This window comes from Podarcis cretensis, assembly GCF_951804945.1.
Source record: "Podarcis cretensis genome assembly, chromosome: Z".
In the NCBI taxonomy this organism is placed as follows: Eukaryota; Metazoa; Chordata; class Lepidosauria; order Squamata; family Lacertidae; genus Podarcis; species Podarcis cretensis.
In genome coordinates this window covers 1,390,490-1,406,209 of record NC_137184.1, presented here as the reverse complement: position 1 = coordinate 1,406,209, position 15,720 = coordinate 1,390,490, and the positions used below count along the sequence as shown (strand labels likewise).

Genomic DNA, 15,720 nt, shown 5'->3' with positions numbered 1-15,720 from the left:
GATTGTTTAATTAGCCAAAGGCATGGGATGATAGGAATGTTTTTGCCTGGAGCCTAAAGACATGTAGAGAAGACTCCAGGTAAGGCTCCCTGGAGAGAGCATTCCACAAACGGGGCCACTGCAGAAAAGGCCTGTTCTTGGGTTGCCACCCTCCAGACCTCTCATGGGAGGGGGCACACAAAGAATGCCCTCAGAGGATGATTGCAGGGTCCAGGTTGGTTTATATGGGGAGAAGTGGCCCTTGAGGTACTGGGGTCCTGAGCCATTTAGTTCCAGTAATCATTATGTCAATTTCCTGTTAGATGTTGTTAGGTGAGTCACTTGCGTTAGGTCACAACTGCATCTCAGGTCATGCACAGCAATGCTCTAGGTTGGGAAGATACCTTAATGCTCTCTAGGCAGAGGTGTTCAACCTTTTTGAGTCCACGGCTCCCTTGACCACCTCCATTCTTTCTGGGGCTCCCTTGTGGGGCTCAGGAGCCCAGTTACGTCTCCCCCATGCCTGCAGAGCTGGCAGCCTCTCACCCTTTTCAAACACCCTCCCTTGTGGAGTGTTCCCTCAGCCTCCTCTCCCCTCCCCTCTCCCTGGGAGTCCTCTGGGCAGCTGCTGTCCCTGGTCTCTGAGCTGCCCCCCCCACCCCAAAGAGAGATGGCTCCTCACACTGCCCCACAGGGGCTGGGGAAGCAGCCCCTGGCCAGCCAAAGGTGCACCATTCGCCTGTGGAGCTTATAACCAGGGCTGCTGCAACAAACAGCTGCGCAAGCCTTGGGGAGGCAGAGAGGCAAGAGGGCATCAGAGGAGGGAGGGAAGGAAGGAAAGAGGGACAGAGGCCAGGGTTGCCCACCGCACCCCTGACCATGCTTCAAGGCACCCCAGGGTGCCATGACACACTCTAGGTATTGTGGAACTTAGAACTCCCATAAACCCATCTAACAACATTTTAGGTTAGAGAAAATGCGAGTAAGAGGTGACATGATAGAAGTTTATAAAATTATGCATGGCATAAAGGAAGTGGAGAACAGTTTCTCTCTCTCTCTCTCTCTCTCTCTCTCTCTCTCTCTCTCTAATACCAGAACTTGTGGCCATCCAATGAAGCTGAATGTTGGAGGATTCAAGACAGATTTTAAAAAGTCCTTCTTCCCATGGCACATGGTTAAACAGAAGAGGAGAGAGGGGTCTTGTGTTTGTGTCCGTCCTGCTTGCAGGTTTCCTACAACAGGCGTTGGGTTGGCCACTCTGAGGAGAGGATGCTAGATCAGATGGGCCAGCAGGGTTCTTCTTGCGTTTGAGTCCAGAGGGCACTGTGCTGGCTACCTTAGCTGCAGGGTTTCACATCTGTAGTCACATTTATGGGTCATTAAAAATGAGAGAAAACCATCTGTTTGACAAAGCAGAAGGTGGATTAAAAGGCAGCAAGTTCTACATGGGCAACACTGAGGCTAAGGAGGAAGACACTGGAAATGATTGCTGCTGCTGCTGCTGCTGCTGCTGCTGCTGCTGCTGCCGCCACCACTCTGGACTGGCTGCAAGAGGGGGTAGGCATGTTGGGGCTGATTGATGTTGGTGGGGAATGCCCCATCCCTCCTAACAGACCGGCCTCCATGGGTGAGCACCTGTACCTGTGGCTCTGCTTTTCTTCCTCCCGATGAACAACAACCCTGGGACAAGGGCTGCATAGCACCAACAGCTGCTCAAAGAAGCAACTGGACAGGAAACTTAATGATATTCATGTCTTTATTGCATTAGTTTAAAAACAGTTAGGAATACGGTACACATTTTAAAAGAGAGCTTAGCAAAATAGAGTCCATTTTTGCTGGGGGAACAGGGCGGAAGGTCATGTCTTGCAGATTAACACAGGGGATGAACATCCACAAACAAGCATAGGGCAACCTGCTGTTGAGGGCAATGTTGTACAGCACATCAAGGGTTGTTAAATGAATGCTAGGAATGCCCAGGACCCCGGAGAGAATAGCCAGACTTACCAAGCCAACTACTGGGACTGAGCTATGGTCTGCAACAGTGTTTGCCAGCCTGGGTCCCCTCAAGGTGCTTTGGACTACAAATCCCATCAGCACAACTCCCCCACCCCATTTGACACCTCGGGGTTCGTGTGAGCCCCATGCAGGCCTACTCCTTTGGGAGGGTGGGTTGCTGGCATCCAGCTCCTGGCCAAAATGCCTGCTTGTGCAAAAGGCAGGTGCAAGATCCGTAAAAGCAAAGCAGCAGCTAGGAACTGAGGCTTCGAGACCCATCAAGGGCAGCGGCAAGGGCTCTGTGGTGGGGAGGGCAGGGCAGGGCAGGGCAGGGCAGGGCAGGGCAGAGGGGCCACAGGCTGCTGGACAGGTTTCAGCTGGAGGCTTGAGGTGGCTCCTCCATTTGGGAACGGTATGTGTGTCTGTGTGTGTGGCATCTGGGTAACTGCCTTCTAGGGGCTAGTAAAGGGTGGGCGTTTCTACTTGCCCCTTCACAGGTGCCTCTCTGCTCACCCTAGCCTGCCCTCAGTCGATCTCCAGGTCACTGTCGTCGCTGAGGCAGGAGGATGAGGAGGCATTGAGGACGGAGGTGAGGAGCACCAGGTCCTTCTCAGGAAGCAGGCCGCACTCCTGCAGGAAGCCCTCCAGGTCCCCAGCGAAGAAGTCCTCACCCAGCTGGTCAGTGATACGGACAAAGTTGCCCACCAGTTCCCCACCCTTGTAGACCAGGAGGGCCGGCAGGGCGCTGGTGGTGAAGCGGGAGCTGGCGCCGATCAGGGAGCTCCGCACTCGGCAGAACTTGACTGCGGGGTACTCAGTGGCCAGGCAGACCATGCATCCATGGAGGGAGTCGGCCCCTGGGACATCATCCTCGTAAATGTGGACCATCACCAGGGTATTTCTGGGCCCCTTGTCAATGGTGTCCAGGAAGGCCTCCGCACTGTGGATCTCGAAGACCTGCTTGAAGTACTGCCCGCTGCGCAGCTGCCGCCGCATCTCCTCCATGCGCTGCTTGCGGTACTGCTGCAGAAACTCCTCGTCATCTGGGCCCTCACGCAGCGCACTGTACTCCTGCAGGGTGAGCTGGGAAAACAGGCTGCCTCCTCAGTCAGGGGTGGCTCAAGGCCCTGTGCCACTCAAGGCAAAACAGAAATTTCCACCCTCCTGCCCTCCCATTGCCCCCTCCTCCTCCCCCTCCTCCTGGCATGCATGGGCTGAGCTGCATAACATCAAGAAAAAGATGCTGATTACACAGTAACTGGAGCACTAAACAAAAGCTGCTTAAATTGGCGCTTGCTGGAGGACAGCTCAGAAGCTGAAAAGGAAGTTCCCAACAAGCGAGGCAGGGCCAGCACAAGACATTTTGCCACTTTAGGCAATACATTCAATGGTGCTCTCTTACAGCTGCCTTTGCCTGAGACGACTCAGGGCAGTTCCAGATAGCCGGAGGAAATGGGGAAGAAAAGAAGGATGACAGAGAGGCACAGGTGGCAGCAGTCCTGCTCTTCCCAAGCATCCACCAAAAGCAGCAAGAGCAGGAGGAGGTGAGCTGTGCACTTCTGGGGGCTCAGGATCTGCTGCCCCTCTCCTGAGGCAGCTGCCTCACCAAGGCCAATGGACAGGCCAGCCCTTGCTACTAAGTTCCCCCGAAAGTTAACCCACCTGCATTCCTCCCTGCCTGAAATCCCCTGCCCCCTGCCTGCCTGTTTTTTAACTGATATACACCAGAGGCGCACAAGACCCCAGGTGCAGTTGGGAACTACAACTCCCCATCACCCCGGGTTGTGGGCCACGCTAGTTGATGGGATCTAGATTCCAGAAATACCCAGAGGGCTGCAGGTTCCCCTATGCTAGCTGTGCCCAAAACACTCGGCAGCTCCACCACCAGGTGCTGAGTGCCACTCAGGGCAGGTGGTCCCCCGCCAGCTGCAAAACAGCACCTGCTCCAGGGATGCCTGCGGGTAGGGTTGGAATCCACACGGAAAAGGTTGCCAGAGAGGCCCCTCTTCCTGCGCCTGTTACCTTGCCATTCAGCTTTTCCTGGAGCTCCTTCTGCTTCCGCTTGTCCTCCTCGTCATCCAGGTGGGACCTGCATGTCACTGAGAGCTTCTGGATGAGACGCTCCATCTCCCGGCACTGTTCCTCCCGCTGCTCTGTCTCCAGCTGCTTGAATCTCCTCCAGTCGTTGATCACCCCTTTGGGGCCTGGGGAGGGAAGGAGAGAGGGAGGGAGGGGATGAAGCAGGCAGTGACAGCAACAGCAACTTGCCATATCAATAACAGATGGTGCCTGTGCCTCTGCCTCCACAGTGGGAGGCAGTGGTGCTTCTGAACAGCTGAAAGGCACAGGGCAGGGTGGATGAGAGCGCTCTTGGACTCAGGCCCTGCTTGAGGGCTGCCCTTGGGGAGCCAAATGGGGGAGGCTGGATTAGCTCAGATATGAGGAGGAGGCTGCCCTTGGGCTCAAGTAAAATCCTGTATGGATTACACACACACACACACACACACACACACACACACACACACTGCTGCCTGAGGACAGAGGACTCTGGACAAACCTCCAAACATCACAGTTGTGGATGCACTCTGGAGAGATTCAGAAGAGAGAAAAGAAACCACTTCTTCACGCAGTGCATGGCTGAAGAGTTAAACCTACAGATCTCTCTCCCACAGGAGGCAGCAATGGCCAACAGCTTGGGTAGCAAGGCTACTAGCCAGAAGGGCTAAGCTCTGTCTCCACCATCAGAGGCAGTAAACAAACATATATTACAGCAGTTTATGGCAATAAAAACGTATGATATTAACCATTAAAATGGTTAAAAACAGACTTCAATTATAACCATTGTGGAAAGATGTATTCTTCATTGCCTGCATAGGGCAGGCGATAATAGAAAAGTTGTCAGCAGGGATTGAAAAGGTTGGCATGAATAGAAAGAGAACCAGCCCAAGTGACACTGACACAAAAGCGCCCCTCCCCATCTAAAAGAATGTATTAACTGTTAACACCAGTTAGCAGAAGCCACAGGAGGGATGAGCGCTCTCACACTCAGGGCTTCCTTGGTAGTTTCTCATTGGGACACCTGAATGGCCACCGTAGGAACAGGAAGCTAGACTAGAAGCCCCCCCCCCCCTTTGGTGGGCAGGGCTCTGCTTACGTCCCAGTCAAGAGTTAGCAGAGAACTCCAAATGTCCTATTAAAGCACAAACCTCATATGGGGTATTTTATTTGTTTATAGAAAAATAAATGTTTGTAAATTTATATGCATATGAATATAATGCTATTCATAAAATAATGCAATACAAAATACAACATAAAAACCATATACATAAGATAATACCAGAAATCAGCTGGAGAGCAGGTTCTGGAAAAAGACATGTCTCTGCACAAGTCCCTGGTGAGCCTTTGCCAGTCAGAATATAAAATCCTGGGCAGAAGGGGCCAACGGCTGGATTTGGAGTGAGGCAGGCTCTTACCTCCCAGCGTAGGACAACTCCCACAGGGAAGCTTCTTCCAGGCAGGAGCCAAGAGGCGGATCTCTTACGCAGCTTTGACAGCTGGACAATTGTTTCTAAAAACCTGGAAGAGTTACACCTTCCTGCATTTAACTTGGGGATTCCTACCCTATTTTCAAAGAAGGAAACATCTCCAACATTACCAATGAGATCGCCTTGCCCCACAAATGCCCATTCAACTGCTTCAATCAGCAGAACTGGCACATAATACTTGGTCCGCATTGTAAGAACTCAATATTCTGGTGTGGCAGCACCTACACTTTAGAACTCCCTGCCTATTTGTCAACAAAAATGCTGAAAAACATTTTTGCTTGGACAAGTCTACGCAGATGTTTTGAAAGCTGATGTGAGTTTTTTAATAATAATTTTTATTAATTTTCAATTGTTATCCAATAATAGCCTCATTATAACAATACCAATTTATTATACAATCAATAATATCAATCATTCAAATACCAAATTATATAATTTAGATAAGGTGGCCCCCCACGTGCTAGAATTGATGAGTTGATGATTTTCTTTATTTCTGCGTTCCAAAATCTTGTTGATTTCAATTACACTCCAGTCATAATAATAATGTCACACACAGGAAGAACAAGGATATAGTTTGAGATCCTCAACTGTGGTTTTATAAATCATTTAATGTGTCAACACGAATAGAAAGCAGATGTGAGTTTTAATCTGTTTTAGTCTACTGTCACTTTAGCTTTCTAAAAGTCTTAAAACATTGCTGCTAATCCTTCTTCCTGATTTTATTTTTTTGTAAAACATTTTCAGGTGTTGTCATTGTTGTTGTTTTTTGGTATATAAATTTTACGGAATAAAATAAAACTAAGTAAAACGTTCCCCAGCAGACTAGCCTTAAAGGATCATTTGTGCGTATTAAATGCAACTGATTGGCTCAGCCCTAAGGAAGTCGTAGGTGAATTCAGGGACCTGGAGGAAAGGGAGGCACACCTGTGTTTACCGCACTGCCATCGCTGCTCAGCACCACGTTCCTGGGTTCCGTGGCATCCTGGGGGGAGCCATGCTGCTCCTCCTCCCCCTCCTCTTCTTTCTCGCTGTCCTCCTCCTCCTCGCTGCTACTGTAATAGTACTGGAGTTTTTCACCCAGCAGCTTGTCGTCCAGGGTAGTCATTGTGGGGAACTGCCAAGAGAATGCACAAAGGGTTAACAGAAGCTCAGCTGCAGCCCTGGCTTTGCGTGGAAAGACCACTGGAAAATGGACCTTTGGAGGGTTGTCCGAGTTCTTCCTCGATAAAACTTGGGTGGGTTAGAGTGAGCTTAAAGGAGAGGTGCAAGCTCAACCTCAGCCTCTAGAAGCAGAGCGAAGGAGCAGGCTGTGCTCCTATAAAGGTTACAGGGATGAGTGTGGATGAAATCTCACTCAGGGGTGTGAGACCTGCCCCTCTTCATCACTGGCTTTGAAGAGGTGGACGGGGTGCATGGCAGTCTTAAGGGAAAGGATACATTAAACTCTCAGTGACCTTGCTCAGTGACTGCACTTCTGCTCCAAATACAGCCTTTACACTCCCCCTCTCTCCCCACCTCTTCAGCCCCCAGGACTTACCGTAATGCCCACGCCTACCGTTTGCTCAGCCTGCAAATGAACAAGTCACCTGCATAGCACAGACACTGATACCTATGAGCACTGACACAGAGGATTCCGGTTTAGCACCACCCCTTTTTAATCCTTCCCTTTATCCTGAGCCAGATCTGCTCCCTCTGCCATGGATTTGCATACAGCACTCTGCTCGCCATCTGGGATGCAGTTGCTCAGTGATTAAAAACAAAACAAGGAAGCGAGATTCTCCCGTGAAACAAGAGATGTGAGCAGCAGCTCAGGAGCCCAAAACGTAGAATAATAGCGGGGGGGGAGAGAGAGAAGCATCTCTAGTTCTGGTCTAGGAAAAGTGGTGTGCTGGGAATAGGTTACCCAAAGATGGAGTGATGGCCCAGGGTTCTTTAAAAGCAGCTCAGGCGGTCCACAAAGGTTGGGTTTCTTAAGGGTTGTTAGCCATGAGAGACAGAGTGAGCCTCCAGATGCAGAAGGAGCCTACCTCGGAATGGAGATGAACAACATCTGGCACGAGAGGATTTGCCATGAGGCACCAAGTGATGTGAGAATGAGCCCCAGGACAGAACCATGTCAATGTCACTGCAGGGGGAACTGTCTTGCCTCAAGCAGGGGGGGACAGTGCACTGGCCTCCTCCCTCCAGGCCAGGAAGGATGTGGTCAGCAAAGGGGAAACATCAGCCTGGTCCAGCTGCCCCCGGGGACTGCTGGCTGCTCAGTTCCCTCTGTAGTGAATTCACAATTGCCACAAAAACCAGGCAAATAAGAGCCCAGCTCCAATCGCGAGCCAAAGGGCTACTAGTTGTGTGAGAACTTATGCCTCCCTCGAATGGGGTGTCTAGCCTATGGGTCAGTTGTGGCCCACGGGGACTTCTCTGTCTGCATCGAGGTCCCCCTCCCTGTTGTTGTTTTTTAATGATTGTGATTTCCCCCCGGTTTTATTGTTTTACCTTTTTAAAAACCATTTTGAGGGTCCTTTTCTTTTTTTACAGTCAAGCGGTATATAAATTTTATGGAATGAATAAATACGTATTGACTGTAAAATGACACTCAGTGGGTTCATTTCAATTCATTTAATAAAATTTCATTTTATAATATATATATAAAACAGAGAAACTATTACAATAGTCAAAAACTGAAAGATGACAAACTAAATAACATAAAATAAGCACATAGAATGAGCACAGTTGGGTTTAAAAATAACAAAGCCCAGGTAGAACCACAGAATTGCAGAGCTGGGAGGGATCTCGAGGGTCATCCAGCACACCCCATGCAATGCAGGAATCCCAACAAGATCATACATAACAGATAGCTACCCACCCACCCCCTCCCTGTTAATGTAAGAGATGGGGGAGTTTATATGGAAGGTTAGCCACATGAGAACTCAGGCTAAAAAGGGGTCCTCATCCCATCTAGAGGATTATGCAGATTAGCAAACCAATCAGATTAGCAAACACATCAGAACCAATGGGGCTGACTCTGCTGGAAAACCCAGAGGAGCAGCTGTTGGAAAGAGGGAGGTGGGCAATTCACTCTGCAGGACTCTTAAAGAGGGCAGGGTGGACATCTGCAGGTTTGCAAATAAGGCCTCAGCATCCTTGCTTCATGGCTTTGTTTCCTTTAATATGTAACTTGATGGATGCTGTTTTTGGATAGAGGGAAGTATTTCTCCCTCTCTCCTAATGCTAGAATTTGTGGACACCTAATGAAGCTGAATGTTGGAAGATTCAGGACAGATAAAAGAAATAGCTTCTACAAGCAGCGCAGAGTTAAAAATCAGGGAACTCCTTTCCCAGGAGGCAGCAATGGTAACCAACTTGGATGGATCTAAGAGAGGACTAGACAAATTCATGGAGGAAAAGAGGGCTGTCGGTGGCTCCTAGCCATGATGGCTATGCTCTGCCTCTGCAGTCAGAAGCAGCAATGCTCCCGAGTACCAATTGCTGGAAAACACAGGAGGGGAGAAGGGTCTGGTGTTCAAATGCTTCTGGCTTTTCAAATCCATGAGCAACTGGTCAGACACTGTGAGAGCAGGTGCGAGACTAGATCAGGCATGGTCCAAAGCTTCTGAGGGACAAGGTAGAATCATAGAATCATAGAGTTGGAAGAGACCACAAGGGCCATCGAGTCCAACCCCCTGCCACGCAGGAAACCCCATCAGAGCACTCCTGACATATGGTTGTCAAGCCTCTGCTTAAAGACCTCCAAAGAAGGAGACTCCACCACACTCCTTGGCAGCAAATTCCACTGTCGAACAGCTCTTACTGTCAGGAAGTTCTTCCTAATGTTTAGGTGGAATCTTTTTTCTTGTAGTTTGGAACCATTGCTCCGTGTCCGCTTCTCTGGAGCAGCAGAAAACAACCTTTCTCCCTCCTCTATGTGACATCCTTTTATATATTTGAACATGGCTATCATATCACCCCTTAACCTCCTCTTCTCCAGGCTAAACATGCCCAGCTCCCTTAGCCGTTCCTCATAAGGCATCGTTTCCAGGCCTTTGACGATTTTGGTTGCCCTCCTCTGGACACGTTCCAGTTTGTCAGTGTCCTTCTTGAACTGTGGTGCCCAGAACTGGACACAGTACTCCAGGTGAGGTCTGACCAGAGCAGAATACAGTGGCACTATTACTTCCCTTGATCTAGATGCTATACTCCTATTGATGCAGCCCAGAATTGCATTGGCTTTTTTAGCTGCCGCATCACACTGTTGGCTCATGTCAAGTTTGTGGTCAACCAAGACTCCTAGATCCTTTTCACATGTACTGCTCTCAAGCCAGGTGTCACCCAACTTGTATTTGTGCCTCTCATTTTTTTTGCCCAAGTGCAACACTTTACATTTCTCCCTGTTAAAATTCATCTTGTTTGTTTTGGCCCAGTTCTCTAATCTGTCAAGGTCATTTTGAAGTGTGATCCTGTCCTCTGGGGTGTTAGCCACCCCTCCCAGTTTGGTGTCATCTGCAAATTTGATCAGGATGCCCTTGAGTCCATCATCCAAGTTGTTGATAAAGATGTTGAATAAGACTGGGCCCAAGACAGAACCCTGTGGCACCCCACTAGTCACTCTTCTCCAGGATGAAGAGGAACCATTGATGAGCACCCTTTGGGTTTGGTCAGTCAGCCAGTTACAAATCAAGAGGTAGGTCAGTCTCTGCCAGCCTGGTCCCCCCAGATGTTTTCAACAACAGCTGCTGCCAGCACCAGCAAAAAACATCTGGAGGACACCAGGTCGGCAAAGACTCCGGTAGGCTGTAGGGTTCCTGTAGTTTTGTTGTGAGGGATGCACAACTTTTACTGTGAATTACTGAGATCAAGGCTATGTTTGTTTTTTTAAAAAGAATGAGATCAAAGGCACACTATTAAAATACATTTCCTGTTAAGCCGAACAGCTGCTGCTGCTGCTGCTTTGGGAGATTTTGACCTCTGAGCCAGGCTCTGTGCTCCCATTTCATGTCCTACATAATCTAGGTTTAAGGATGAAGAGAAAGAAGCTAGAGTACAACGCCAACACTCCCATTCAGTATTGCAAAATAAAGGATGCAGTGTGGACTTGGGGGGAGATAGGCACACTAGCTCTACCCCACATTCTCAGTGATGCTAACCTTAAAAAACAGCAACTGATTTTGCTATACCAGCATCAGAAGGCAGAAGAAGAAGAAGAAGAAGAAGAAGAAGAGGAGGAGGAGGAGGAGGGGGAGGAATATGGATTTGGTATCCCGCTTTATCACTACCCGAAGGAGTCTCCAAGCGGCTAACATTCTCCTTTCCCTTCCTTCCCCACAACAAACATTCTGTGAGGCGAGTGGGGCTGAAAGACTTCAAAGAAGTGTGACTGGGCCAAGGTCACCGAGCAACCGCATGTGGAGGAGCGGAGACAAGAACCCGGTTCCCCAGATTATGAGCCCACCGCTCTTAACCACAACACCACACTGGCAGCCCTGTATCTGGAAGGCTTGAATGTTTGACGTTTTGTTATGTTTTTATATTTTGTTGGAGGCTGCCCAGAGTGGCTGGGGAAACCCTACCAGATGGGTGGGGTATAAATAATAAAGCTATTACCATTACTATACCATGCTTTTATCAGAAATATTGTCGGCAGGGTGATACTTTGGCTGTCCTACAAAAGCTGAGTGGTCAGCTGCTGTGAAGGGCATAGAAGCAAAATAAGACAAATAAAAAGCCCATTATTGGCAACCCGCTTCTGAATGCAAGAGGGGAAAGTGGTAATGTGGCAGCTGCCCATCTGGGTGGTCACTGTGAGAACAGGGTGCTGGACTCCATGGCCTGATCCAACAAGGGTCCTCTCATGTTTCTTTTTTAAAAAATAATAATTTTATTAAAGGTTTTCTTGGTTTACGAAAGCACATGCATTGTCTCTTTTTTTCAGGTTGTCTTTTCTACATAACAGTTACATTTGTTGCGAGCCATTAGTGTTGTATATAGTTAAAGGGTCCGGGAAGGAAAGAGGGGTGGGGAGAGGGGGTGGTTGTTAAAACTTATTTTATTTAGTGTACAGTATGTGTCAGATTTTGCATCAGCGTCACTTGGGTAGTCACTCTTCCTACTCGCTTATTGTAGGTATTTCCTTTCTAGTGAGGGGGGCGGGGAGCCCAGGGCGTGGTTGGCTCTCTTCCGCTTGCAGCAGCGAGATTTGTTTGCGGGGGGGGGGGGGGTTAAGTTAGGCCACAAGAATCCACCGAAAGCATGCCAATCAATATGTTTTTTTATGTTTCTGAACTTGACCTAGCCAATTAATGCCTCCCCTGCCATCTATGCAAATAATAACAGGATCCACCCAAGAGAAAACGAGCAGCTGAGCCTAAATAAGGAAGCCTGGATTTAGCCGTCCTCGACTCCCGGAGGCCCCAGCCGACTCCCCCCCCCCCTGCAACCAAGCGAGCGCGCCCAACCCAAAGCCCCCTTTGAGCCCGCGCGGGCGAGCCCAGCCCCCCCTGCCCTCCAGGGCACCTGGCCGCTCTCCCCCCGCCCCCCCCCCGCACGAGAAAGGATGACGCTGAGACGGAGCAAGAGCGGAACCTTCTCCCCCCCCCCCCGCCCTTCCCCCTTCCATGCATCTGTCTCCGCTGCAGCACAGCCAGATGCTGCCGCCCCCCAGCCTCCCCCCCCCGAGCCAGAGGTGCTGCAGGGGTTCAGAGTGTGGGGAGAACGGAGTTCGAGCCCCCTCCCCCCCCCCGCTCCCTGGGCCGCGGCCACGCGCGCTCAGCCTCTACCTGCCTCGCAGGGCTGGTGGTGGGGTGAGATGGGGAAGAAGGGGGCGCCCCCTTGAGCGCCCCGGGATGAAAACTGGGGTGCAGGTGCCACCCCTAAATGCAGAGGAAGCCGAGGCGCAGAGACGCCCTGGGGCATCGCCCCCGACACGACCCCGCTGCCCACGCGCCACAGGAGACGCAGGAGACCCACCGCTGCCCCACACGAGGGAGACCCCCCCAAATCCCCACTTGCGAGCCAGACACCGCCTCGCCCCCCCCCGCCTCCCCACATACGAGCCCCTCCCCCACTCCACCCCCCTCGCCCTCCCCACCCCCCTTGCTGTGGGGCCCCCCATAACAAAACAGCCCCACCCTCTTTCACACGCGGGGTGCTTAACCCTTTCCTCCTCCCACGCGCGAACGGCGCCCCTTGGCGACCTCTGTGGGGCAGAGGCTCCTTCCTCCCCCTCCCCCACGGCTCCCCCCGATCGCCGCACTGGGGATCGGTACCCGCAACCCCGAAATCGGGGCCCCTTCCCGCTCCTCACCGGGATCTGCTCGCTCTCCCTCAGTGTCTCTCTCGGTCTCCTGGTGACAGGAGGCGAGGGGAGGGGGGGGAGGGAGGGAGGCGGGAGGCGCAAAGGTTGCCGGGACGAGCTTCCCCGGCTCTAAGAGGTAAGGTGGAATAGCAGCCTGCAACAGCACTTGCTGCCGGATCCCTTTCGGCCGATGCCGCCCGTGCACCGCACCATGGAGGAGGGAGGAGGGGTGGGGGAGATCAGTCCTGCTCCCTGTTGTTGTTGTTTTTCTAATTTTATAGCATCCTTCATCGGAGGATCACAGGGCAGTTTACCGTATGGAAACACAAAAATACATAGCAACAAAACACAGTTACCCTCCCAATTTTTTTAAAAAAGGCCTGGGAGAAGAGGGATGTTTTTGCCTAAAGATATGCAATGAAGGTGCTAGGAGAGCCTCCCTGGGGAAAGCATCCCACAAGCGGGGAGCCACTGCAGAAGAACACCAAGCTCTGCACTGCCACCTCCTCTTTCCGTATCTATCCGCAGCCAGACATCTCTTATAAGAAAGCCCTTCTTTGTGCAGTGCGTAGTTACTTCCTCCTGCAGGAGTAACAATGGCCACCAAACCTGGACAGGCTTAAAAGAGGGACTAGGATAAATTCAGTGGAGGATAACAAGGCTGTCAGTGGCTACTAGGCCATGACGTGCCCAGGACGGCTGTCTACCAGCTCCATCTGGTACGCAGGCTGAGACCCTACCTGCCTGCGGATTGTCTGGCCAGAGTGGTGCATGCTCTGGTTATCTCCCACTTGGACTACTGCAATGCGCTCTACGTGGGGCTACATTTGAAGCTGACCTGGAAACTACAACTAATCCAGAATTTGGCAGCTAGACTGGTGACTGGGAGTGGCCGTCGGGACAACATAACACCGGTCCTGAGAGATCTGCATTGGCTCCCAGTACATTTCCGAGCACAATTCAAAGTGTTGGTGTTGACCTTGAAAGCCCTAAACGGCCTCGGTCCTGTATACCTGAAGGAGCGTCTCCACCCCCATCGTTCTACCCAAACACTGAGGTCCAGCACCGAGGGCCTTCTGGCGGTTCCCTTGCTGCGAGAAGCCAAGTTAACCAGGCAGAGGGCCTTCTTGGTATTGGCACCCGCCCTGTGTAATGCCCTCCCTTCAGATGTGAAGGAAATAAGCAGCTATCTTATCTTTAAAAGACATCTGAAGGCAGCCCTGTTTAGGGAAGTTTTTAATATTTAATGCTGTATTGTTTTTAACACTTGATTGGGAGCTGCCCAGAGTGACAGAGGAAATGCAGCCAGATGGGCAGGGTATTAATAATAATAATAATAATAATAATAATAATAATAATAATTTGCCTGTGCGGATGGAAGCAGCAGTGCTTCTGAAAGCCAGTTGCTGGAAACCACAGGAGGGGAGATCACTGTTATTGCGCTTGGGTCTTGCTTCGGGGTGTTCCATTGGGGCATCTGGTTGGCCACTGTGAGAACAGGATGCTGGACTGGATGGGTCCCCTTTGGCCTGATCCAGCAGACTCTTACTATGCTCTTACAGTTGTAAACAAGCAGGATTTATCTCCCTTCTTCCTTTCTTTTTCTTGCATTCCAACAACCATAGCATTGGGAAGGGGTCTCCTCACAGCTCCTCAACTCCTCACAACTCTCAGCACCCTTAATGGATTCTTTTTTTTTATGGGGGGGTGGAACCGTGGCTGTTTTAATGTGGCTTCGTAGAAGAAGAAGAGTTTGGATTTGATATCCCGCCTTTCACTCCCCTTCAGGAGTCTCAAAGCGGCTAACAAACTCCTTTCCCTTCCTCCCCCACAACAAACACTGTGAGGTGAGTGGGGCTGAAAGACTTCACAGAAGTGTGACTGGCCCAAGGTCACCCAGCAGCTGCATGTGGAGGAGCGGGGAAGCGAACCCAGTTCCCCAGATTATGAGACTACCGCTCTGAACCACTACACCACACTGGTGTAGTACTTTAAACATACAGTGTGAATAAGCCAGAGCAGCATTTTTCATGTCGTTCCTTTTGTGGGGGCAGATCAGAAGTTCACTGTTGTGATGAGATTTCATTCATATTGTTACATGCAACCCATTCTCCAAGTAATGAGAATCCCCAGAGGTTCCAGGAGCTTACCCAGGTTCGGTTTCCTTGGAATGAAGGTCATCAGGGACTGTGGTGTATTTAGGATACATGGTTTATTTACACATCTATACAACCTGAGCATGAGATGGAGGGGCTCACAGCATCAACACCCCAACGGGTCTTGCTTCTCCATCAGTCACAGCTTTGAGTCCAGCACAGAGCAAGTGTGTCTCTGGGTCTCCAGCTTCCAGCCTGCTTCCAGCAAGTGTATCCCTGGGTCTACAGCCTCCAGTCTGTTTCCAGCTCAAACACAATTCTGGCTATTTTCCTACCTTAAGAAAGTGGGGTGGGTGAAAGGCCCATCCATTAGCCTGGAGGGCACCATCTCTTAGCTGTGGCACTTGCAACAAAGCTCATTCAAAGTTTATAAACAAACATTTCAGGCCAGTTCAGCAAACTCCTTTATTAGATTCTGTCGCTGACCCCAAGAATTGGAAGGGCCTCAGGGGATCATCCAGACTGACCCCACCCCCAAACCCACAATTGTGACTTATCCATAGGAAAAGCTATCATGTTCCAGCAGAGATTACCTGTCCACTCTGCTTCAGAAAGGACTTTCCCATCCTCTGTTGCCCAATACTTTTAAAACAAAAGACACCAAAGCATGTGATCTAACCGTGAGTTATAACACCTTTGAGAAGAGCAAGCTATCACTGTGAATGCCTAGCTAACAGTTTCTACCTCCAACCTCAATGTGCAAAAATTGAGACAACCCCCCCTCCACCCCCATGTTTAGAGAAGAAGGCAATACAAG

At 50.5% G+C, this 15,720-nt stretch overlaps 1 protein-coding gene across 3 annotated transcripts; it reads right to left on the bottom strand.

Annotated features, from left to right (window-relative positions):
• Positions 1-2,306: 2,306 nt before the first annotated feature.
• PDCL (phosducin like) lies at positions 2,307-12,959 on the bottom strand. 3 transcript variants are annotated; one of them, XM_079962233.1, is made up of 5 exons: positions 12,817-12,864; positions 8,880-9,005; positions 6,444-6,633; positions 3,997-4,178; positions 2,307-3,057 (listed from the first exon to the last, which is right to left on the bottom strand). In XM_079962233.1, exons 3-5 carry the CDS (start codon positions 6,622-6,624, stop codon positions 2,500-2,502), a joined length of 921 nt encoding a protein of 306 aa, XP_079818359.1. In that variant the 5' UTR covers positions 6,625-6,633; positions 8,880-9,005; positions 12,817-12,864; the 3' UTR covers positions 2,307-2,499. The 3 variants fall into 3 exon arrangements, with proteins under 3 accessions (XP_079818359.1, XP_079818358.1, XP_079818360.1); XM_079962232.1 differs by lacking the exon at positions 8,880-9,005 and having other exon boundaries at positions 12,817-12,959; XM_079962234.1 differs by lacking the exons at positions 8,880-9,005; positions 12,817-12,864 and adding an exon at positions 6,715-7,012.
• Positions 12,960-15,720: the final 2,761 nt, after the last annotated feature.